Source organism: Toxorhynchites rutilus, chromosome 2 (assembly GCF_029784135.1).
Source record: "Toxorhynchites rutilus septentrionalis strain SRP chromosome 2, ASM2978413v1, whole genome shotgun sequence".
In the NCBI taxonomy this organism is placed as follows: Eukaryota; Metazoa; Arthropoda; class Insecta; order Diptera; family Culicidae; genus Toxorhynchites; species Toxorhynchites rutilus.
The window spans coordinates 68,294,966-68,318,885 of record NC_073745.1 but is presented as its reverse complement, the minus strand read 5'-3'; the positions used below and the strand labels follow the sequence as shown (position 1 = coordinate 68,318,885).

General features: G+C 41.3%; 2 protein-coding genes across 2 annotated transcripts; one reads left to right on the top strand and one right to left on the bottom strand.

Annotated features, from left to right (window-relative positions):
• Positions 1-794: 794 nt before the first annotated feature.
• On the top strand, positions 795-1,420 carry LOC129770615 (diphthamide biosynthesis protein 3). Its single transcript, XM_055773562.1, has 2 exons — positions 795-934; positions 996-1,420. The coding sequence occupies exon 2, from the start codon at positions 1,048-1,050 to the stop codon at positions 1,300-1,302; it is 255 nt and encodes an 84-aa protein (XP_055629537.1). The 5' UTR covers positions 795-934; positions 996-1,047; the 3' UTR covers positions 1,303-1,420.
• A 343-nt stretch (positions 1,421-1,763) lies between these two features.
• Positions 1,764-16,118, bottom strand: LOC129770614 (uncharacterized). Its single transcript, XM_055773561.1, has 4 exons — positions 15,165-16,118; positions 2,494-4,113; positions 2,032-2,425; positions 1,764-1,959 (listed from the first exon to the last, which is right to left on the bottom strand). The coding sequence occupies exons 1-4, from the start codon at positions 15,948-15,950 to the stop codon at positions 1,916-1,918; spliced, it is 2,844 nt and encodes a 947-aa protein (XP_055629536.1). The 5' UTR covers positions 15,951-16,118; the 3' UTR covers positions 1,764-1,915.
• Positions 16,119-23,920: the final 7,802 nt, after the last annotated feature.

The following is a 23,920-nucleotide window of genomic DNA, read 5'->3' as shown; positions in this document are numbered from 1 at the left end:
TAGCGTTGTACTTCGAAAATTGTATGTCTGTCACCATGTACAGCGCTAGAACCATGCCAGCATCTCGGTACAATCGCTGTATCTGTACCGACCTGTTTCACCGTTGTACATGACTACAGTTGTACTGTGCGCAGCGCCACAAACGGTTAGTGGTGGGTAGCATGAACAAACTGAATCAAAACACTTGGTAAATATTCTTTTCTTTGGCTTTCTCTTGAGTTAATAACTCAGATTGGAAACTTGTTTGTTGTGTTTGATAGTTCAGACGCTAAATAAAAAACTTTTTCATTGAAACATGTGGTGAAAATTGGTCGAATTTCTGATTGTCAGTTTGACATGCGGTGCAATGTACAACCAAAGTATGTCTGTCATGCTACGATGGTACCTGTACAACGCTGTACACGTACAACGCAAGTACAGCTGTATGTCTGTCCCTGGTATAACCAGGGGTACGATTAAAACGTCAAATCTCTCATATTGCCAGTGTACCCAATATTGCGCGATTTACTGTCATTTTGGTTCTATCAATTACTGTTGTTTACAACTCGGTCCGGTTATATAGTCGAATAGTGGCTAACTTTAAACTCCATGTTAAATGTGAACACCTCCATGTGAAACCGAAATATGAAAATCGCTCATGCAGTTAGAATAAAGCAGCGCATTTTTCGATTTCAATCCTCGTAAATGATATGTTGATAAACAAATGAAGCCATAGTGATTTTGATTTTGGGTAGCCTATATTCAATTTATGTCTAACCCCTGGGTATAACACATAAAACACGGTCTGTCATTGTTCGACCCCTCACATCGGATAGGAATCAAAACAAACGAGTCGATTGCATTTTCGTACATAACCTTGTCATCGCTCATTCCCAATTACTCATTCACATGCTGTAGAATGCAGGATAGTTTGCTTCGTGTTGTGGCTTCAGAGGTAAATATAGAATTCTGTGTGATTTACATTTTCTACAAAGTTATGAAATTTTTCAAAATAGTGGCGTAAAGTAGACGTTGCACGTTGCAAATAAAAGCACGAATTCCGACACTATGGCAGTATACCACGACGAGGTGGAAATCGAAGATTTCGAATACGACGAGGACGAGGAAATGTATTACTACCCCTGCCCGTGCGGAGATCGATTTCAAATAAGCAAAGAAGAATTGATCGCCGGCGAAGAGGTTGCTACCTGCCCCAGCTGTTCGCTCATAGTGAAGGTAATCTACGACCAGGAAGCCTTCCAGGCGGAGCAGGACGAGGTGCAGCCCTCAACCGCGGAGACCAAAGAACAGGAAATTGTTTGACCCCTGGCGATGTTGTCTTGTATCGAATAGTGTAAGCAAAAGCGGAAGTGTGTTTAGAAATATGGATAAAATTGTAAATATAGGGTGTAAAATATAAATCACAGGTGATATAATGCAATTTACTATATTCTTCTAAATCGGAAGCCGGAGTCGACAACCTTTCGCTCTCGTACACGCTTTGAATCTAAAGAATCTTGAAACAAATCCATTTCTTCATGAATCACAGAAAACTCAATAGAGAAGAGTTCGCTCAGAATAGGAATAAAGCTAGATTTATTTGGGAAAAACAAGCCACCAAAAATTGCTGCGTCTTGAACTGTTTTTTTCATGAACCAAAACGACGAATTATTTGATGAAACCACGCCAATTACTGATAGATCTGGCGGAAAGAAGCGGTCGTGAAAAGGGATATTTCGGAACAAAACACTAACTAGTGTTCGAATTAATAATATTCCATATTTTCGTTCAAAATACTGTATTCACTATACAACAATCGCATATAAATCATGCCTCCAGTAGTGAACCTTTTTTCAAAAGTACATGCGAGCCAATATCTAATGAAAATTTAACAACTAAAACTTAATAAAATATCTTATTTAAAACGTCTTCAGTCTTAAGCGAATGAAACTCTTTCCTTGTTTCTCACTCGAGTTTTAGCTGTTGGTTTTTAATAGGAAGAAAAATGATATTACTATTAAATAAAACGTACCGAAGAAAACCGTTACTCACCTTTCCTTACATTTGCGAGTTCCATAGTTGAACTGAATTGGTCACGCGTTTCTTCCCGTTCATGATCCTCCTCCAGCCTCCTCCTGGGGCTTTGCTGCACTTCTTCCACCTGCTGCTCCACTGGAAACAGTGAACTGCGTCTCCGTCTACGGATTTCCTCGTCCAGTTTGTACGGTGTGGTCAACGAAATCGTTTCGACGTTTTCCACCTCCAGCTCCTCCTTGAACGTTATTTTGGGCTTTGGTGTGTGGACAATTTTTCGACCACCACTACTCGAGTGACGTGCTTCCGGTGTATCCAAACCGGAGTCCAAGAACAAAACGCTTTTGGGTCGACGTTTCTCACTCGGTGTTTTAAGAATTGACTTGACAATCTCTTTTTGCCGCAGGGTGTGCTGTAATGAGAACGGAAAAAAACGTTGACTGAAGCATTCATCACAAGAACAACGGAAACCGGGCTTACGTCATTGAAAATGGTTTTCCTCGACATTTTAGTTCCCATGTTTTTGGCTGATGTGGGAGTACAACCAGCACAGATGCTATTCCGGGTGATACTGCTGCGCCTTGGAGTCGTGGCGATGCGGACAGAACGCTTGATCGGCGTCACTACGGTTACGGTCTCCGTGAGTGCCGTTTCCATCATTTTCTTCTTTTTGGCCTCCTCACGTGCTTTCTTAATCAAATCGGCGAGACCGCTAGCTTTCGTTTTCATCGGTTTCTTCTCGCGCTTCTTGATTCCACCGCCACCTTGAAGCTTCTTCACCTTTGGCTGCTCGATTACTTCCTGCCAGCCGTTTTCTTTCAACAGTCGAAGTTCTTCGAAACGTCGATCTAAATTTTCCAGATCCAACGATACCATCAACCAGAAACCATCCAAATCATCCGATCGAACCTTCTGGTCTGACCAATTGAGCTCGTAGTGTCCGACAAGCTCTTTGAATTTGGAAAGCTTCTTATTGATGAGGATATTGGTCTGTCCCTGGGCTGCAATAATCAAGCCCCTGCTGTTTTCGCCAATAGCGTCGTTTTCCGAATCGCTTTGGTAGAGATTGCACAGTTCCTGGAGACGCTTCAACTCTTTTTCTACCAAATTATGATAGAAGACGACTTTCTCGCGAACATCCGTTGGGGGTTGATCCTCCTCTCGGAAGCTATTAAGTGAGGAACGACGATTTCCACCACTGCTGCGACGTTTAGATTCCTGTTTGTTGAGAAGTAATGTGGCGAGATTACTCTCCGGCAGGGGTCGTGAATGTGGAATATCCTGTTCGAGGAAACCCATTTTTGGCGTACCAGACAATCGACACGATGGACTCGCCGTTCCCGTTTTTATGGGGGAATCAAACACCTCAATCGTCGCAATCTCGGGATGGACATTCTTTTCCTCAAAAAACACAAGAGAAGCCCGCCCGGTTACTATTTTGGCTCTATCCATAACTGGGTTCTCAACGGATACAGTATCATTACTATATTCCTCAACAAAAATCAACGAGGGTCTTGCACCAAGTGACTTTCTGCCACTTCCTATCAGCCTGGGTGAATAAACTTTTACAGGTGTACGTGCTTCAAACGTTGGGCGTCGATCAACCGTTTCTTCCTGTTTGATCGCAACAGTGTACGATTCGTTCATTTTTCTCTGATCTTGTACCTCTTCTTTGGGTTCTTCCTTGACGCCAAACTCTCCCAGGGAATCATCGTCCGATAAAACTATAACCTGCGGCTCCCATTCATCGTCTTGCTGTTCCTGTTTCACTTCCCTCGGTTTGATGTCTTCGACCGTGAATATCATAGATCGTCGCCTTGCTTCCCGCTTTCCCATCGTGAAAGCGTCCGTATCCTTTACCACTTTCTTCGGGGTTGGGGTGTCCAAGTCAATAGGACTGATGCCCTCGAATAGGTCATCCTTTGCGTGTTCTTTCGGAGAGAATCGATACAGCTCCAGCTGGTCCGGACCTTTCCCTCGACGCTTCTTCTCTAGATCCTTACTCCGCTTGCGGTTAGTGGACGTTACCATTTCACCATCGTTGTTGAACTTGAAATTGAATCCGGTGGATTTCTGTCCCGAGCGAACATCCAAGTATTTCTGAAAAAAAAATACAACTGTTAGTTTTTTCTTGTATAACTAAAATTATGTAGAACAAGAGTTGCAAAACTTTCAAATATAACTTTAAAATTTGGCTAAATTTGACTTCGACACTCCGAAGCCACTGGACATAAGGTTGTTCACGTCTGTTATATCGTTGAAATAACACCGTTATCGGTTTCGTGTCTAGTGAAGTCCTATTTCCACTCCTGAGCCCTGATTTATTTTGAGGACTTGTTTCGATCCGTATGATGGATCTACATTACAACTATCAACTACAATTTTCCAAAGATACGAATGTTTCTATTGGATGTTAAAAGAAAATCATAAAATAGAATGTGAATCAAACGTATTATGTTTATTAAGCATTATTACAAATCCAGTTCAACTTTCAACATTATCCAGCATGTTTATTTGTTTAGCCTCACAATCCTTCGCTTCAAATTTCGAAACAAATTTTGATGAAAACATCAAGTCATCTTGATACACCGGAGAGAAAAATTGTTGCATCTCGAGCGACGTTTTTAACGCGCTAAAACACATACAGTATTATTTTAGAGCGCCGAAAAAAACACTGACCAACAAAAAATCCCAGCTTCATGAAGCATTTCCCGACTTTTTCCCGCATTTTCCGAATGGGTGTCATCCCCGGTTTTTACTGTTTCCGTTCCCGCTCAACCCTCGACCTCATCTCCTCCTTCTGTTATTTCAAGAGATGCCTGATTTCTCAGATGCTGATTTTTGATGATTTCTCAGACTTTTTGGGATATTCCCTGATATCCTGACAAACATTAAATTTTGCCTGATTTTCCTGAAATGATACTGATTTCTCCTGATTTTTTTTACTTCCTTTGATGAGTGCACCGATGCAGCAGACCGTATGTGAAGTGAGAGGCTGGGATCACCATCACATGATGATTGTTATGTGGACGTAGTAGCTAGAATAACACACGAAGATGGTCAATTGAGGGCCCTGAGTGTTGAGCTCATGATCGTTCGCTCAGCTATGGTCAACAAAATGAGACTACTGGTGCGACTCTTCGTACCAAAGCCCATGATTTGGCAGAAATACAAATCAGTTGGTTACACAGCAGCTTATTGCGCCAACAAGGAGAACTGTGTCACTTGCAGAGAGCAATATGTGGACGAATCCTGCAGTGCGATTGAGCATAAGTGTTCATATTACGGGGGAACACCACTTGTGAAACTCTGGGAGAAATAGAAGCGCTTTTTGAAGAAACGCCCGAAGCGCACATTTACGGAAATTTTAAAGGGCGCTTCTTCACTGACTCAACAACAACAACCTTTAACCGTAAATAATGTAATCACTTCGCTGCAAGTGAACGAAATGGATACGGACATAGCTAACAAGGGCCCACCGTTTATTTTCATTGGGAATCCCCGGTGCAGAAATGTTTTTTTTATCCTTATTTGAGAGGTTTTCAGCCTCCCGGGCTGGGACATAAAATTATCACATAAAAATTGGACGTAAAAATTAAACACATATCAATCCTTTTGCGAAACATAACTTAACGAAGAACATGCTGTTTGCTTGTTGAACCAAATGGCAAGGATGTCCTCGACCCATGGCTTCAGGCCAGTGGAGAGGAAGCCGTACAGTTGAAGATGCCGAAGTGTTCTTATTCCCCTTCATCGTGGAGGGGACACCTTTCGGTCCAAAAGGTGCGGAAAGAGTTGATGATCCACAACTTCACATCGTCAAGCGGCACATCCGGAGTGAAGAACGGTCTGGTATGACCGATTCCGACAAACCGGTCGGCCGCTTCATTCCCTGCGATGCCGTTGTTTCCGGGGACCCACATGAGCACAGTGTCGGACAATATGTACTTCCTGATGGCCTGTACCCATGGATGTTTGGACCTCGTCGCACCGATGGCATCAATGGCACTTGCCGAATCGGAGACGACCAACAACGGCTTGGAAGATGGAGTTGTAGTTGCCTCGAAGATGCCGGCCACTTCGGCCGAGAAGACCTGGCAGATGTCCGCGAGTTTCTTGCTGGAAATCATACTATTATTATTATCGCTTACCCCAAATCCAACTCCCGATGGTCCTTTTGAGAGTTTTCAGCACTAACGGGATCCATGTTCTGTTGTATGCCTTTTGTTTTCAATTAGCAATATTTATTTATCTATACAGTCTTCGCAGTCTTCTTTTCCAGGTCCAGTGCTACCATCTCCATGTATTGACGGATCCTGTTGGCTTCGGCTATCACGTCTCCGAGGGTCGCGAAGTAGTTGTTGCTACCCATAACTGGTCGGAAGGCGAACTGTCGATAGTCCAATTTTCTATTTTCGGCTAGAAAGGTGACCAGGCGTCTATTCGCCATTCTTTCCAAGATCTTGGATGAACAAGAGGTTAAGGAAATTGGAAGGTAGCCTTTCACGTTGTTGCTGCTTTGACCGACCTTCGATATAGGTATTACTAGGCTGTGTCTCCAACCCTCGGGAAATTCGTGTGTATTCCACAGGTCGTTAAAGATGCTGAGAAGGGTGGACTGTCCGAGCTGGGATAACTGTTTCAGCATCTTATAGCCGATACCGTCAGGGCCAGTTGACTCACCTTTTGCGGAACGTAGGGCGACAGAAAGTTCCTCGATGGTGAAATTCCGGTTGAGAGGATTATTAGGACGACTCACAGTGACCACAAAGTTGCTGACCGAAGTGATACCCGCTCCCTGTCGACGGATGAAATCGGGCTCATATTCGGAGATCGAGGACAATCCCGCGAAATATTCACCGAGCGTGTTCGAAGTATCAACCTGATCGCTGAAAATTATGCCATCCACTTGAAGAATGGGGTTGTCTAGCCTTCTCTTCCCATTTAGTGCGTTTACTCTGCGCCAAAGATCCGCCGATGTCTGGTTTTCGTTGATAGACTCTAGGCTTCGGCCGCCTCCATAATGGTTTTGATGAAAATGACAATGGTGGTTGGGTTGACTCTAGATATCAAGAAGTCGGAGGATGTTTGAAAAGCTGTCCAGTCAGCTCTTCGAAGATCCTTCTTGGTCTGCAAGTTGTGAGCGACGGCGGGCCGTTGAAGCTGATGGTAATCGGGTGATGGGCGCTGCCATGAAGGTCGTCGGCTTTGTTCCACCCTAACCTATCCACCAAGTTGAGACTAGCTGCTGAAATATCAATGGTTGTGTTGTTCGTACCTGTATGGAAAGTGTTAGTGCCATCATTTAAGACCGAGATCTCCATCGCCTCCAATAGGTCGGCGATGACATTCCCTCTGACGTATGGTGTTTGCATTCCCCAGTTGCGGTGATGAGCATTGAAGTCCCCCAAGATGATTTTTGGGTCCTCCAAGCCTGCTAACGCCTCAAGCAGCTTCCGTCGTAGTTCCGAGATTATGCCACACGGCAGGTATATACAAATGATGGTCACCGGAATCGGAGCCTCGATTCGGACTACTATTATTGGCAGGTCAGTGAATATTTGTTTTCGAATGTTTCTCCGGACACCCAAAGCAACGGAGTGTTGCAAAACGGAGCCCCGCTTAGTGTGCCAGTGGAATTTACCCCCGACAATTTTCTGTATGTTTGTTGGGGAAACTCGATTTATCTCTTGGAGTGCGATGATGGACGGACATAGCTCTCGGTCAAGGATCTCCGGTACTGAAATGTTACAATTAACAAAGTTCAAGGACAAATCCCCATTCGTCTTCCTAAGGCCTGCATCGCGGGCGCTGTGTGCTGGTGAATTTGTCGCCTCTCGTGATCGACACCAACATCGTGCTGTGTTGCGATACACCGGTTCAGCTGTACTGAACAATTGACACGCGATTCGAGTTGGAAACCATTGGATCCGCACTGGGTGCAAAATAAGTATTATTAATTTCATTAGGTTAAGGTTATTAGATTAAGAAAAAAAAAAGATAAGTAAAAAAGTACATCTGCCACTTTAAATGGCAGATGAAGGAGGAACCGTTGACATGGAGATTGAATCCACTGTCTACCCCCCTACGGGAGCTGGAAAATCGCTTAAACGCTTTCCCCACTCGGAAGATATCTCTTTAGAGAAAGAGTTAATCCACCTGAACAAGCCCCCCTCAAAAAAAAATGCGAACCTTTCCTCTTCACCCCCTCAATCACCCGCTTTCGCTCAACTCCCGAACTTGCCTCCCAGTCCTACTGATCCCGCTCCCGCTCAACAATCGACCTCGTCCTCCCCCGCAGTTGCTTCCTCTCCCCGTGTCAAGGTCTATCCAGAAGATGCACCTGGATCTGGCCGATGGATTGTTTTCTTCCGGCCCAAACCAAAGAGAAAATCCCTCAATGTCATCCAAATTTCGTAAGATCTGGCAGAATATTACTCTTCCGTGGTTGAAATTTCCAAGGTTAGACCGAACAAACTGCGTGTTGTCGTGGCTAATCGAAAGCACGCTAACGATATTGTTGTCGACGGTTTGTTATAGAATATCGCGCCTATGTGACCTGCCATAACGTAGAAATTTTGGGGGTGATTACGGAAACGGTCTGACGAGCGAAATAATAAAAAAGGGAGATGGCAGATTTAAACAGCTCCCTTTGAAACAAATTAAAATTTTGGACTGCCATTAACCAGGAAAAGTTTCCCAGAATGGGGAAGAAAAAAAGTTCACGCCGTCCGACTCGTTTCGAGTAACTTTTGCTGGTTCCGCCCTCCCTGACTACGTTATGGTGGATAAATTAAGGCTTCCAGTGCGACTCTTCGTGTCAAAGCCCATGACTTGCAACAAATACAAGTCAGTTTGTCATACAGCAGACTATTGCGCCAACAAGGAGCGTTGTGCCACTTGCGGAGAGCAACATGAGGGGAAATCCTGCAGTGCGACTGAGCATAAATTTCCATATTGCGGGGGATCCCCACACGAGCTCTCAGCTTGTGAAACTTATAAGAGTCGCTGGGATAAACAGAAGCGCTCTTTGAAGGAACGCTCGAAGCGCACTTTTGCGGAAATTTTGAAGGGCGCTTCTCCACCGACTCAAGAGCAACAACCATCAACACACAAAATGCTTTCGCCACGTTGCCCGTTAACGAAATGGAAGCGGACACAGCTAACGGGGGCACACCGTTCATTTTCCAAGGGAATCCCTGGCGCAAACATGTGACCACTCCCAAAGTTCAAGGACAAGTCTCTCCGGTGATAACCCCTGTTAGCTTGCCTAAAAAATCGAGTGCAGCGGACAAGCAAAATCAGGTTCCTCCTGGCTTCCGTGGCAATAGTTCACCTTCGAACGACCCAGCACTCGAGGGGACATCAAAAACCCCAACTATCCCTATTTTTCCGTCCAGCTCAACTTCCCAATCGGGATTTATAAAGTTGTCTGACCTTTTGGATCAAATCTTCAAGTGTTTGAATGTTTCCGACTCCATCAGAACCATTGTCATCTCAATGCTTCCAGTATTAAAGACAATTTTGCAACAATTGATGCAAACATGACCCCTCCTTGCAATGATTATCTCTCTTGATGTCTAATTCAAATAGAGAGGTCGGAGATATCACTGTTTTACAGTGGAATTGTCGTAGTCTTATCTCTAAATTGGATATATTCAAATTTTTAATTCATAAGTTCAATTGTGATGTTTTTGCTCTGTCCGAAACTTGGCTTTCTTCGCGAGATGATCTCTCTTTCCATGATTTCAATATTATACGCTTGGACCGTGATGACAGATACGGAGGGGTGCTATTGGGGATCAATAAGTGCCACTCATTTTTTCGAATTGACCTTCCACCTATTGGAGGGATTGAAGCTGTTGCTTGTCATGCAAACATCAGAGGAAAAGACCTCTGTATTGTCAGCTTGTATTGGCCTCCGAGAGCTGCGGTTAGCCGCAAGCAACTTGTTGACGTGTGCTCACTCCTTCCTGAGCCACGATTGATCTTGGGAGACTTCAACTCTCACGGAACTGCCTGGGGGGAACAGTACGACGACAATCGTTCATTGTTGATATATGACCTTTGTAACAGCTTCAATATGACCGTTTTGAACACTGGGGAAACAACACGTGTACCTAAACCTCCTGCTAACCCAAGTGCTCTTGACCTCTCGCTTTGCTCGAATTCACTATCGTTAGATTGCAAGTGGAATGTAATCCAGGACCCCAACGGTAGTGAGCACTTATCAATCAAAATTTCCATCACCATTGGGTCGAATTCTTCTGAATCTATAAACATGACATATGACCTCACAAGACAAATTGATTGGAAAAAATATGCGGACGCGATTGCTCTAGCCATCAATTCCAGAGATGGTTTGCCTCCATTGGAGGAGTATAACATTTCTCGTTTGATCTATGACAGCGCGGTTCGCGCTCAAACGAAACCCATCCCAGGCTCTAGTATTCGTCGAAGGCCTCCCAATCCATGGTGGGATAGCCAATGTTCCAAGCTTTATCAAGATAAATCGAACGCATTCAAAGCTTTACGGAGACGTGGAACCATTGAAAATTGATTCCGCTCCTGTGCAAAAAATTGTTCGAGATATACCACAAGATAGGTGCGATCTTGATTCCGAGTTTTCGATGGTAGAATTCTCTCTTGCTCTCCTTTCTTTCAAATTATACCCTCGGGGTCTGCCGCCTCTATTGAATAATATGTTATATAACTTGCTTTGTGAGAAACATTTGATTTTTTCTCATGGGAATTAGACAGTAAGTCGGATCTCCTACATGGGAGTCCCCCAGGGCTCATGTTTAAACCCCCTTTTGTACAACTTCTATGTAAGCGAGATTGACAATTGCCTTACACAAAATTGCAACCTAAGACAACTTGCAGATGATGGAGTGGTGTCTGTCGTAGGATCAAACGAATCCGACCTACAAGAACCCTTACAAGATACTTTGAACAATTTTTCAACCTGGGCCATTGGGCTAGGGATCGAATTCTCCACGGAGAAAACAGAGATGGTGGTTTTTTCTGTCTGTGGTATCTGAGTAAAAAATGCCAACAAATAATAAACTTTCTCCGTACAATTACCGGCACCTGGTGGGGAGCCCATCCCGAAGATCTTATAATGTTGTATCGAACAACTATTCTCTCAGTGATGGAGAATGGCAGTTTCTGTTTTCAATCAGTTGCCAAAACACATCTCATTAAACTCGAGCGAATTCAGTATATTTGTCTCCGTATTGCGTTGGGATGCATGCCCTCAACGCATACCATGAGTCTCGAGGTTTTGACAGGCGTACTCCCACTAAAAGATCGCTTCAATTTATGATCTCTTCGTTTCTTCATCCGGTGTAAGGTTATGAACCCATTGGTGATCGGAATTTTTTAGCAGCTGATCGGGCTAAATTTTCATTCTGGATTCATGACTTCATATCATGAATTCATCTCCATGCAGGTTGATCCTTCTTCGTATATTCCCAACCGTGTTTGTTTTCCTGACTACTACTACTACGCAAATGGAACGAAGATGAATTGGGCCGGTGGCTCCACTCAATTATCCCTAAGGTTAGCCTCAAACCATGGTTCAAAAGCCTGGACTTGAGTCGGGACTTTATTCGCACCTTCTTCCGACTCATGTCCAATCACTGTTCGTTAAACGCGCTACTCTTTCGTTTTGATCTTGCCGACAGCAATATCTGTGCCTGTGGCCAAGGTTACCACGACATCGAACACGTTGTTTGGTCGTGCGAGGAGTATCTTGTTGCCAGATCGAATTTAGAAAACTCTCTTCGGGCTAGAGGAAGGCAGCTCAATGTGCCGGTGAGAGATGTGTTGGCTGGTTCAGATCTTGATTACATGTCCCAACTATATGTTTTCCTAAAAGTTATCGATCTTCGTGTCTAATTGTCCTTTTATTATCCTTTTCCTTTTCCTTCGCGAGAAATCAAATCCCTTCGTATTAACAATAGAATAAGGTGAAATGTAAATACATATTAGATATAAGATAGGCTTAAGAATTGAGTGTAATGAATGTGAGAGTGAACATTGTCAGCATATCCTTTTATTCCTTCCTTTTCCTGAAGAAAATATGTCACCATATTCTAAACTCGAGTAGACCGCGAGTAATCGGTTTTCTACACTATTACCATTAGAATTAAAGAAGAATGTTTATATATACTTGTAACAATACAGTCAGGAGTATGGCTCCTTTAAACTTATGTAACTGAGCCTGTAAAAATAAACGATTTGTTAAAAAAAAAGGACAAATCCTACCGGTGATACCCCCTGTCAGCTTGCCTAAAAAATCGAGTGCAGCGGACAGGCAAAATTAGATTCCTCCTGGTTTCCGTGGGAATAGTGCACCTTCGAACGACCCAACACTAGAGGGGACATCAAAACCCCTAACTGTCCCTGTTTTACCGCCATTTTCAACTTCCCAGTCGGGAACATTGTGGATCAAATTTTCACGTGCTTCAACCCTCCTTTACTCGCGCTCTGGTCTCACAGACCAAGAAATCAATAATTCGTTCATTTCTCAGAAAATATCTACACTACGACTTTGCGATTCTCTCTAGCTTCGTCATTCGTCATCGTTTAGAGTATCGCATGTGTTGGTAAGAAGGGGAGGTGTGTCTCTTTTTTACCACTTTCGTTCTTGTCTTGCTAAATACAATAGTTACACATATATACCCTTGTGAAAGAATAGCACTTGTAAAAGAATTGTAAACAGTAAACTATCAGCTAATCGGTGGCTTATGGTAATGTTTTACAGTTACAATTTCGGGGATATTTTTTATAATATATGTGCTGAACAATGTCGACAAGAAAACAAGTCGCAGGGAATTCCTAGAAATACCTTTATATCATCATTTTATGCCCCATCTAAAAACAGGCATTATTTCTTAGTTTATCAAGAACACAGAGACAAAAAATATTGGCAAACTTGATATTTCAGAACATTTATCACCTGGTAATTATCTAGAAACTCTTTATACATTCTTCTTTTTAATAAAAAGGCCCGAATAACACACACACGCTACAACTACTCGAACTTGTCTCGAACATGCTGTTATGGTATATTCTGATTCTTACACCAATGCAACTTTAATCGAATAATACGTTTTTATGTTATTTCATAGCAAATCGGTTGCGTGACTTGCGTGAACTACTCTGTTTCGAGGAGGCTTTATTAGATGACAATTCAAACTGAATGAAAATGAAGAAATCCTAATTTCTGAAGTTTTTTCATTCAATTATACCACATTATGCCGAATGATGCCGATCGGCCTGTACCAGGCGGCATATCGGATGCACTAAGCTGTCATGAACACACGAAGCAGAATGCCGTCAACGCTAATTTAATTCGTTTTGTTTTGGTTCGACTTTCGCGAACCGGACCCACTTGTTTCGGGTTGGGTTCGGTTTGATTCGAATCGGTTTTCGGCACGTCGGCAAGCCCGGGCGGTACGTCCACATTCAATCGGCTTTACCGGGCGGCCAAGGCCGATTGGCGTAATGTGGACACGTCTTAAAAGGGTTAATGATTATCTCTCTCGATGAAGAGGGTCTCCGTAGCGTCAGCGGTTGCGCGTTCGTTTATTAAGCGAATGACCGTGAATCCAATCTCAGAACTCTCCATTAATTGATTCTTCTAATAGGCCTTTTTCTCAAGGCTCAAGGTGAATGTACTTCTTAGTTTAAAGCCTCTATAATGAAAAAAAATCAATCAATCGAGAGATGTCTAATTTAAATATAGAGGTCAGAGATGTCACTGTTTTACAGTGGAATTGTCTTAGTCTTATCCCTAAATCAGATACATACAAATTTTTAATTTATTACATTGATTATGATGTTTTGCTCTATTCGAAACTAGGCTTTGCTCGCGAAATTTATTTTTCCACGATTTTAGTATTAAAACACAAACACGAAGCAAAGTGTCAACAAAATGAGATGGAATCGAGGATTCAAGTTTTGCCAAAACAATGACCCAGAGCTCAACACATATGAAATTCGCACATGGTTACATTACAATTACTTAAAAGTTATTGATATTCCTCCACAATCTTCCGACATCAATCCCAGTAAAAAAAAAATTAAGGAAGTTGTCTGTGTAGGAAATTTAGAAACCATTGAATTTCTAAAAATAACGATTTTAAATACCAACTTATGATAAAAAATTTATAAATATACCTCCTGAATACATTAAAAAACTCGTAGATAAGGCTAAAGACACCCAAAGATAGTTGCAATGAACAAGGGATACCATAATAATGGTGGAATAAGAAAATTGGCCAACGCCTTCGAAATCAAGTAAAGATTTCAACCAGCGTACGATGATGAATTTGAGTATTTATTTTTTATTCTTTATTTGAGAGTCTTTCAGCCTCCTGGGCTGGTTCGCCTCAGAGCTTTAGTCAATTTTCATACATTAGCACATACATTCGCCATTTTTAGAGAAATAAAAACCATTATTCTGAAAACAGACACCAAACTTTTGAACTCTCATGTGACACTATAATTTTATCTAAATAGAATGTTCCGAAAGCTTGTTTTCGATTTCAAAAAAAGGGAAAAAAGCTCTACATGGTGGAGTACGATTACGGATTTGAGTCACTGTATATTCTACGAAGGTGTTGCAGATCACTCAATCCTTCATAAAACGATGTTTCTATGCAGAATCTTTCGGAAAAAACACAAAAAAAAATTGTATATCAAAAAACAACATCAAGTTCAATTGTCTCATGTTGATATTCTAAGCATAACAGTCCCACCATGAATTTTTAAACCCATTTCATTAAACAATAGTATAGTGCTTATAAAAAAAACCCGGTGTATTAATAAATTGAAATGCTTAAAGTTTTTGGTAGACACATATGCGAGAAAACTTTGATTGCGTTTTTCACAGTTGCTGATTTTGGAACATGGAACAACTATGCGTAAAACGGCAGTTTAGGCCTTGAAAATCAGTTCAAAAATTTATCAAAGGGAAAACAAACGTGCTTGCCTGTAAAAATAAACGAATATAAAAAAACCTAGCAAAAAAATACCGAGAACATTTGAATTTGAGCGAAAATATTCAAACATTGCAAAATATAGAATTGCATTGTGCAACCGAATGCATGTGTAGACATGTTTCCCCCTAACTCGTTGCTTACCTTCGTTCCAGTGCATCCCGGCGCCAGCTCTACAGTCATCCCCTTTTTATTCGTTGAAACAGCTGCAGCTCTTGTGGTTGACTTTGTAGCTGTTACTGTCTTTGTCTTTGTTACTGTGTTCGTGTTTACGATCTTATGTTGTCCTTTACACGCCGGGTTTGGCTCCACCCCTTCTTTTCGCCTGGTATCTATCTTGGATTTAGCGTTTTTTATCGACGCAGGAGTTTTCAGGCTCATAATGGTTCTCTTGGGGGGTTGCTTGTCTTCTGTGCGTGGAACTTGGTCTCTCTTCCGACGGGTATCCACTTTCGGCGTTGCGTGTTTCCCTGCTGGCGTCAGATGTCTCCTTTTTTCCGACAACTTTTTTAACTCATCCTCGGACTTTTTAAACAGATTTTTCTCATACTCACGATCAATCACATTTTTCGGAGCCGCGGAAATGAAGGGTTTTACCTTGATCGTATTTTGCTTGGCCTTAGCCTTCTCCTCTCGGTACTTGCGAAGCCTGGCCAGACGATCCTCGTATTTGGCGCGGAAGTCATTTTCCTTGTTTTCGTCGTCCCGATGCGAGCGTCGCTTTTTCTTACCACTGGATGATAGCCTTATTTGCGGCTTACTGGGGAGAATTTCATTCTCATCGTTTTCATGATCGGATGCAACCAAATTTCTGTTTGTAAAATGTAATTCTTGCCGGGAGCTTTCGCGTTTTGATTTCATTATGCGGCTGTTGCCCTCCTTCAAACGGTTGCCTCGGGAGGCATTCTTGTAGAGGTCCCTGTATTCCATTATAGCTCACGAATGATAACCACAAAGTTTATTAAATTCTTCTGAATCTACTGCTCAATAAATACGGAGCATTCTTTTGCACAACACATATGTTTACTGCTTCTCTTTAATTATTTTTTGCTCCTTCCACTAGCGTGATATGCGCTGTTGTTTGTACTCGACTGCTGTGCTTCTCAGTTGGAACGTTATTTTTCAGTTCGTTGTACACCACATAAAATTCAAACAAACTCCGACATGTTATGGGTACTGTCGGAGTTAAAACTTGAGGCGACCCGGTCTGAATATGCAATATACAGTGATTTGCCTCTAATTGGCCATCTAGCTCTTCACAGACCTGTAATGCGACACGAATAATTGGACATTTGATCCTCTAATTGGACATTTTTGTAAACATCCTTTGTGCAAGTTTCTACAACAATATTTTTTTGGGATTTTTTCAATTATTTTACTAGATTATGTATTTTGCACACTTTTCTAATGGTTATTTCTCGCATAACTTTTGAAAAGGTCCTAAGTAATAAATGTAAACAAATCGAGTTATTGAATGCACACTATTAGTTCTCAATCATTGAATGCAGTGCGAAAACAACCGTTAATGTATCTATCCTTTTCACTTTTTAATCACCGATACAAAAAATGTCCAATTTACAGATTCGAATTTTAAGCACTCGACTGTTACTGCAGACGCCATCTTCCTCTGACGCTCGATACGTCCGAAGTAACAAAGCAATCAAAACAACACCAAGTCGCACTTCGGACATTTCGAGTTTTTGTTATTTTCGGGTGTACATAACAATAATTATCTGCTTTTAACACGAATTGTAAATATTTGGATCGTTGTTCAGTAGTTATTCTCAAATTTTCATAAAGATAAGATCAATAAAGATCGATTCCATTTGAAACAATTCGCGGAACAATATTCCGGTCTTCAACTTCGTTTTTCTTGAGTTGATAGGACTTTTTCAAAAGTTATGTGAGATTTGTAGAATTAAAAAATTCCTGTTTTAACATGTTTTTAGATTGTGTTGTGTTTGTAATCAATCGATTGGGTATATCAACAAAATTACAGTTCCCAATCGTGTGTAATTAATACGAAACTGAGTGGTGCCTCAGTATGTTTAGTGTTATTGGTGTTATGTTATTGATATATCCAAACTGTGCCTCGCGGGAACGTGGGAAAGTGGGATTTTTGTTAAGATAAAGTTTGATATTTATCAATTGTTCAATAGTTTGTTTTAACAAAAAAAATGTTTTGTGTTAGATGCGTAGAATATCTCGATTGAAGCAATCATCTCTGCGATGTATCATGAAATGGACGAATTATGAACGTTCGAAATTTTTCATAATTTCATTACATTTTTTTAGATTTCAATTTTACTCCCTATAGTGCGATCCACATTGAACGTCACGGATAAGAAACGTCAACGTTACGTCCACGTACCATCGAAGTTGCCACCAATTCACACTTACAGTCTGTGCTTACAGCGGCAACATCGCGTCAAATGTCAAAGAGTGAAATAATTTAAGTTATTATGTTATTTATGCCTCATCGAAGGTTGGTGTCGCCGCTTACAATAGTTTGATTTGCAATGAAATGAGGATCTTCTTTCAGATTAGCATGCCTGAAAGCTTAGTTTTGTAAAATTCAATAAAAATCAGCTTTCCAAGGTAATTCTCGCATGCAGGAACCATGCTTATTATTGTGCTTTCGAATTCGCTTGTCTGATTCAACCATTGTCAATATTGAAACAATATTCACAACTGAAAGAGGTAAGAGAACAACATGTCATATATGAAATGGCGCAGAATATTTTTTATTTCAAACCCATCGCAATCAAATATTTTTGTTTTATCTTTGTAACATTGCTTTCAGTCTACTCCTTCATCAATAAGTAGTAGATAAGCTTAAAGTGTAGTATAAAAAAGGGGTATACCACAAAAGTTCAAAATAATGGACGCAGTGGTTCACACTCAACAGGGAAAAAAAAAGACGGGTGGGTAATGTCGGGGACATAACCGGAGTGACGTAGGACTATGCAAAGGGGACAGCTTTTGTTAAATATATATTTTAAATATATTGTTTTATTTTCTTCACCTACGTGAATACCTACCTATCTACCTGAAAAATGGATTAGTTTACTGTTTACTCTTTATGAATATGTTAATGGTTCTGAAAAGAACCTTTGGTGTTGTGTTTTTGTTATCACTCGATATTCCCATCTTGTTCGGCTAAACCTTCCTGTTTAGCGATTTGTTGTCACTCGCCACAGCTTTCACAGTTGGAAAATTTCTTCCCATCCAGCTTGTGACATATTTTACAGTAAATTACATTCAATGGCACGTCGCATTACCACCACTCAGTGCCGGATTGGAGGTAATTTTAACCTGTAATTGAACATTTGCGATGACAGTGGTACAGTGTCGACTTTCAATGTGGGGTCATAATTTGGATCTCTATGTTTACAAAAATGTCGAACTAAATAAGTCACATTACATGTCCGTCCAATTAGCTAAATGTCGAACTAATTGTAGATTACTGTACTTTCAATCTGGAAACAATTTAAGAATTGGTGGAAATTGAATAATCAGGAAAGTCCCCAACTATCAATAAGCTCAGAACAACTGCCAAATTCACATACTCATCAAATCCTGGCAAACAAATTATGAAAACATCAATTTGTGTTTTATTATTATTTTGGATAATGTTTTAGAAAGCATTGAACTTTATTTCCTAAACTCTTTTTTGGAAGGTTTAATGGCCCTGAAAAGCGCCTTGTTTTATGGAATGGTTCCAATTTAGAAAACTTAGTACTCGTGGTTTTGAAAACAACCATTTCGAACGCCCTCGATGCCGCCTTGTTCTGGATTTGCCACCAAAGCAGTTTGTATAAAGAACAAACTTTTTTCTTCTGCTACCTGATGCCGTTTTGCGATTGCGTTTGCCACTCGCCATTCGCTGCAACTGCCTGTTGTCTTGATGTCCGCCGAACCGAATGTGTTATGTTCCGAATGCAGGTTTTCTTATCGTCGCGAGCAGCTTTGCCAGCCAACTCGATCACTCCGGCGGCCGAAACTATATAACGCCGGCTAGGTGGACTGGTACACAGGTACTAACGCGCTCGACCTAGCTACCTTTTCCGGTGCAATTGGCGGATACACCTACGGGAAATTGCAGACCACCACGGTTCGAGCGGAATTTTGCATTTCCCTTCACTTTTCCTCCTTTGCCATATCCAACCATGGCTGCTTGTGTTGGTTTGTTGATGTGAGGTGATGCGAAACGATGTGGTGTACGGTTCGGATGAGAATGATCGTTACGGCAGCGGAGAGGGGATTTTTAAGCTGACTGGCTGGCTCGAGAATTACGCATGTGTGAGACTGCGACCAATGTTTCCCTCATTTTTTTCTTTTTCCTTTCCAATCGTGCTTCATTCTATTTCGCTGCTGCTCTGGTTGCCCGTTTTGGTCGGTACGATTTGAGGAGCACAAAATGGACCAATCAAAAATGGGCACATAGTGTATTTGGACAATGCTTGATATTTCACAATTATTCAATTATTTATCTCAAGAAAAATGAAATGTTATTCGTTATGATAGATGCGTAGATATATTTCCTATCAATTGATGCAAAAACCTTTGCGATCTATTGAGAAATGCTCGAGTTAAAAGCGTTCCAAATCTTGCATTTTTTCCTACTTGTTCAGTGCCTAGATTTCCATTTCACCCCCTATATCTTCCGGTTAGACGTAGTCCTACGTCAAAAACATTGTAATTTATGAAAAGAACTACAAAACTTCTATAAACTCACATTGCAAAATTTGAAATCGTCATCACTTTCACCGCAGCTCCGCCTAGGTGTAGATTTGTACATTAGATCGCCAATTGACGATACGTTACGTGACATTAATGTTGTGTGTGAATAGCACTACCATTTTCTTGCTATGCGTTAAAACGTTGAAACACACAAAGTCTGCTGCCAAAAAAAGCGTACAACATACATAGCGTAAAGCGTCTTGTAGTGTACAATCTAGAGATGGGCGAATGAGCTCATTATGGTGAACGGCTATGAGCTACCGAGAGAAAAAAATTCCATCCACATCCGCAAGGATAATATAAAAATGTTTCCGCTAATATGCGCAACGCGAAATAATTATTTGCTATGACAAAGCTCTGCCGCTCCAAAGCTCAACAGCTCAGCAGCTCATTAGCTAAATAGCTCAGCAGCTCATCAGCTCCAATGTGTTTTTTTTGACGTAGGACTACGTCTAACCGGAAGATATAGGGGGTGAAATGGAAATCTAGGCACTGAACAAGTAGGAAAAAATGCAAGATTTGGAACGCTTATAACTCGAGCATTTCTCAATAGATCGCAAAAGTTTTTGTGCTCCTAAAATCGTACCGACCAAAACGGGCAACCAGAGCAGCAGTGAAATAGAATGAAGCACGATTGGAAAGGAAAAAGAAAAAAATGAACGAAACATTGGTCGCAGTCTCACACATGCGTAATTCTCGAGCCAGCCAGTCAGCTTAAAAATCCCCGCTCCGCTGCCGTAACGATCATTCTCATTCAAACCGTACACCACATCGGTTCGCATCACAAGACATCAACAAACCAACCCAAGCAGCCATGACATGGTAAAGGAGGAAAAGTGAAGGGAAAGGCAAAATCCCGCTCGAACCGTGTTGATCTGGAGTTCCCCGCAAGGGTAGCTAGGCCGAGCGCGTTAGTACCAGTGCATCAGTCCACCTAGCCGGCGTTATATAGTTTCGGCCGCCGAAGTGATCGAGTTAGCTGGCAAAGCTGCTCGCAACGATAAGAAAACCCGCATTCGGAACAGAACACATTCGGTTCGGTGAACATCAAGACAACAGGCAGTTGCAGCGAGTGGCGAGTGGCAAACGCAATCGCAAAACGGCATCAGGTGGCAGAAGAAAAAAGTTTGTTCTTTATACAAACTGCTTTGGTGGCAAATCCAGAACAAGGCGACATCGAGGGCGTTCGAAATGGTTTTTTTCAAAACCACGAGTACTAAGTTTTCTAAATTGGAACCATTCCATAAAACCAAAAAAAGAGTTTAGGAAATACAGTTCAATGCTTTCTAAAACAATATCCAAAATAATAATAAAACACAAATTGATTTTTTCATAATTAGTTTGCCAGGATATGACGAGTATGTGAATTTGGCAGTTGTTCTGAGCTTATTGATTTTCACCAATTCTTAAATTGCTTCTAGATTGAAAGTACAGTAATTTACACTTATTTCGACATTTAGCTAATTGGACGGACCTGCAATGCGACATATTTAGTTGGACATTTTTGTAAACATAGAGTTCGGGCCCAAATTATGACCCCACATTGAAAGTCGACACTGTACCACTGTCATCGCAAATGTTCAATTACAGGTTAAAATTACCTCCAAACCGATACTGAGTGGTGGTAATGCGATGTGCCATTGAATGTAATTTACTGTAATTTACTGTAAAATATGTCACAAGCTGGATGGGAAGAAATTTTCCAACTGTGGCGAGTGGCAAATGCAATCGCTGAACAGAAAGGTTTAGCCGAACAAGATGGGGATATCGAGTGATAACAAAACAATAAACTCTTTAGATTGAAGATAATTTTGTGATCCTGAAAAGGATCCTTTTTAGCCTGCCTGTGAATCCAACGAGCGAACAAATTGTAATGAATGTATTTTTTTGCCATCGCTCCCTTTTAACGCTCATTCGTTCGTCTCGTTGGACTCGCCCCTCTGGCTGAGTCTGCCGATTTGTCTCTATCCTGTGAGTGTGTACCGCTAGAGTATAAAACACGCGGACCCCAAAAAAATATCTTATTTTCTTTCAAACCGTAAACCCGTGTGGTTGTACGGCATCGGCATCGTGGACGTAACAAAGGAGGACAAGTTAAGGGAAAGGCAAAGTCCCACTCAAACCGTGCAGGTCTCCAGTTCCCTGTTGTTCGCATTCACTGATTGCTCCGCAAGGGTAACTAGGCCGAACGGATTGGTGCCGGAGCACCAGTATACCTAACAGCGATTATAGAGTTTCGGCCGTCGGAGTGCTCGAGTTGGCTTGCAAAGCTGCTCACGACAATCAGAAAACCCGCATCAAGAACAGAGCAGCTTCGGTTCGGCGCTCATCAAGGCAACAATTAGTTTCAGCGAGTGGCAAAGTGTTTCTCCGGCACGTCGCATTAAATGTAATTTACTGAACAACATGTCACAAGCTGGATGGGAAGAAATTTTCCAACTGTGAAAGCTGTGGCGAGTGGCAAACGCAATAGCTAAACAGGAAGGTTTAACCGAACAAGATGGGAATATCGAGTGATAACAAAAACACAACACCAAAGGTACTTTTCAGAACCATCAACATATTCATAAAGAGTAAACAGTAAACTAATCAATTTTTCAGGTAGATAGGTAGGTATTCACGTAGGAGAAGAAAATAAAGCAATATATTTAAAATATATATTTAACAAAAGCTGTCCCCTTTGTATAGTCCTACGTCACTCCGGTTATGTCCCCGACATTACCCACCCGTCGTTTTTAATGCGGGACGATCCGAATCCACTCACTATAATGGAGCGAGTCGGATGAACCAGGGGTTAGACATCAATTGAATATTGGCTACCCAAAATCAAAATCAATATGGCGTCATTTGTTTACCAACATATCATTTGCGAGGATTGAAATAGTTGAAACCACGGAGATAGATAAAAATAGAGAAAAATGCGCTGCTTTATTTCCAATTGCATGAGCGATTTTCGTATTTCGGTTTCACATAGAGGCGTTTCGGCACATAGGTATTAGAATGAAATTGTGGAACATTGTTCTACATACAATAAAGTATTTTCAAATCACTCGCAGTCCAATAACAACCTCAACAATGTCGTTCCTACGAAGCAGACAAATGGCACATCTGCCTTAGCCGCTGAGGCGACATAATCTTCATTCAAGAATTACGATGCACCTGTTGTCAAACACAAGCAGTAAGAGATAAGTTTTTTTTAAATGAAGAGATTCAATAAGACCAAATATGCAAGCAAACCGGACGATAGATTGTTTTCCTATGCTAATCCAGGAACGAATATCTCTCGCTTGGTATATTTACATATTCCTGATCGGTTATCTTATTTAGTATAATGTAGATCATGAAAAATTCTTATGCTTTCATAAAAAATGAGTTTTATAGAGTTGATAATGTTTTTCTTATTTCTTTCCAAAGCATTCGCTATGCAGGACATACAGCTGACCCGAAAAACATTTCCGCACTACGAGCATTACCGAAGTTTAAGAAACAACTAGAGAAATGCCGCGCTAGATGCAATCGCTTAAAAGTTCAAAATATTCGCCTCAGACGAAAGATAAAAACTTTTGAACAATTAAAAATAGAACTGAGGGAAAGAAATCTTATTTCAACGAAGGGTGAATTAATGCTGGACATGAGCACCCCTTTCAGTCATTATTGTAAGCGTATGTATTTAACTTTTACATCTTTTCCATTTGGAGATTATGTCGAAGGCCGCTCTAAGCTACGAAGTTAACAAGGATACGTACAAAATTTCGAGAAAGCAGCCAAAATGACACCTTTTTGGTTTCAGGAAGGTCGATTTATTTTATATTTTTTTACAGTTTAGAAGCCGAAATTATACTTTTTAAATGATAATCGAACACTGCACATAAAATTATTCGAAAACAAAATTATATGAAAACTTTCCCTGATTATGCGGATCGAACTCGACTCAAATGTAGTCATATTCCAGTCGGAACTGACTGTCATGACCTCCTCGCGCTCCGACCGAAAATCCTACGTTAGTGATCCTATTTAGAGCCCCTGCACACTGCAGACTTTCTATCGGTCGATAGTTTGGTCGGCTTCTTAATCAGTACGGGTAGGTATGCATGTGCGCACATTACACCGATTCACTATCGGCCATTATGCCTACTTTTCCATACAAATTATGACTA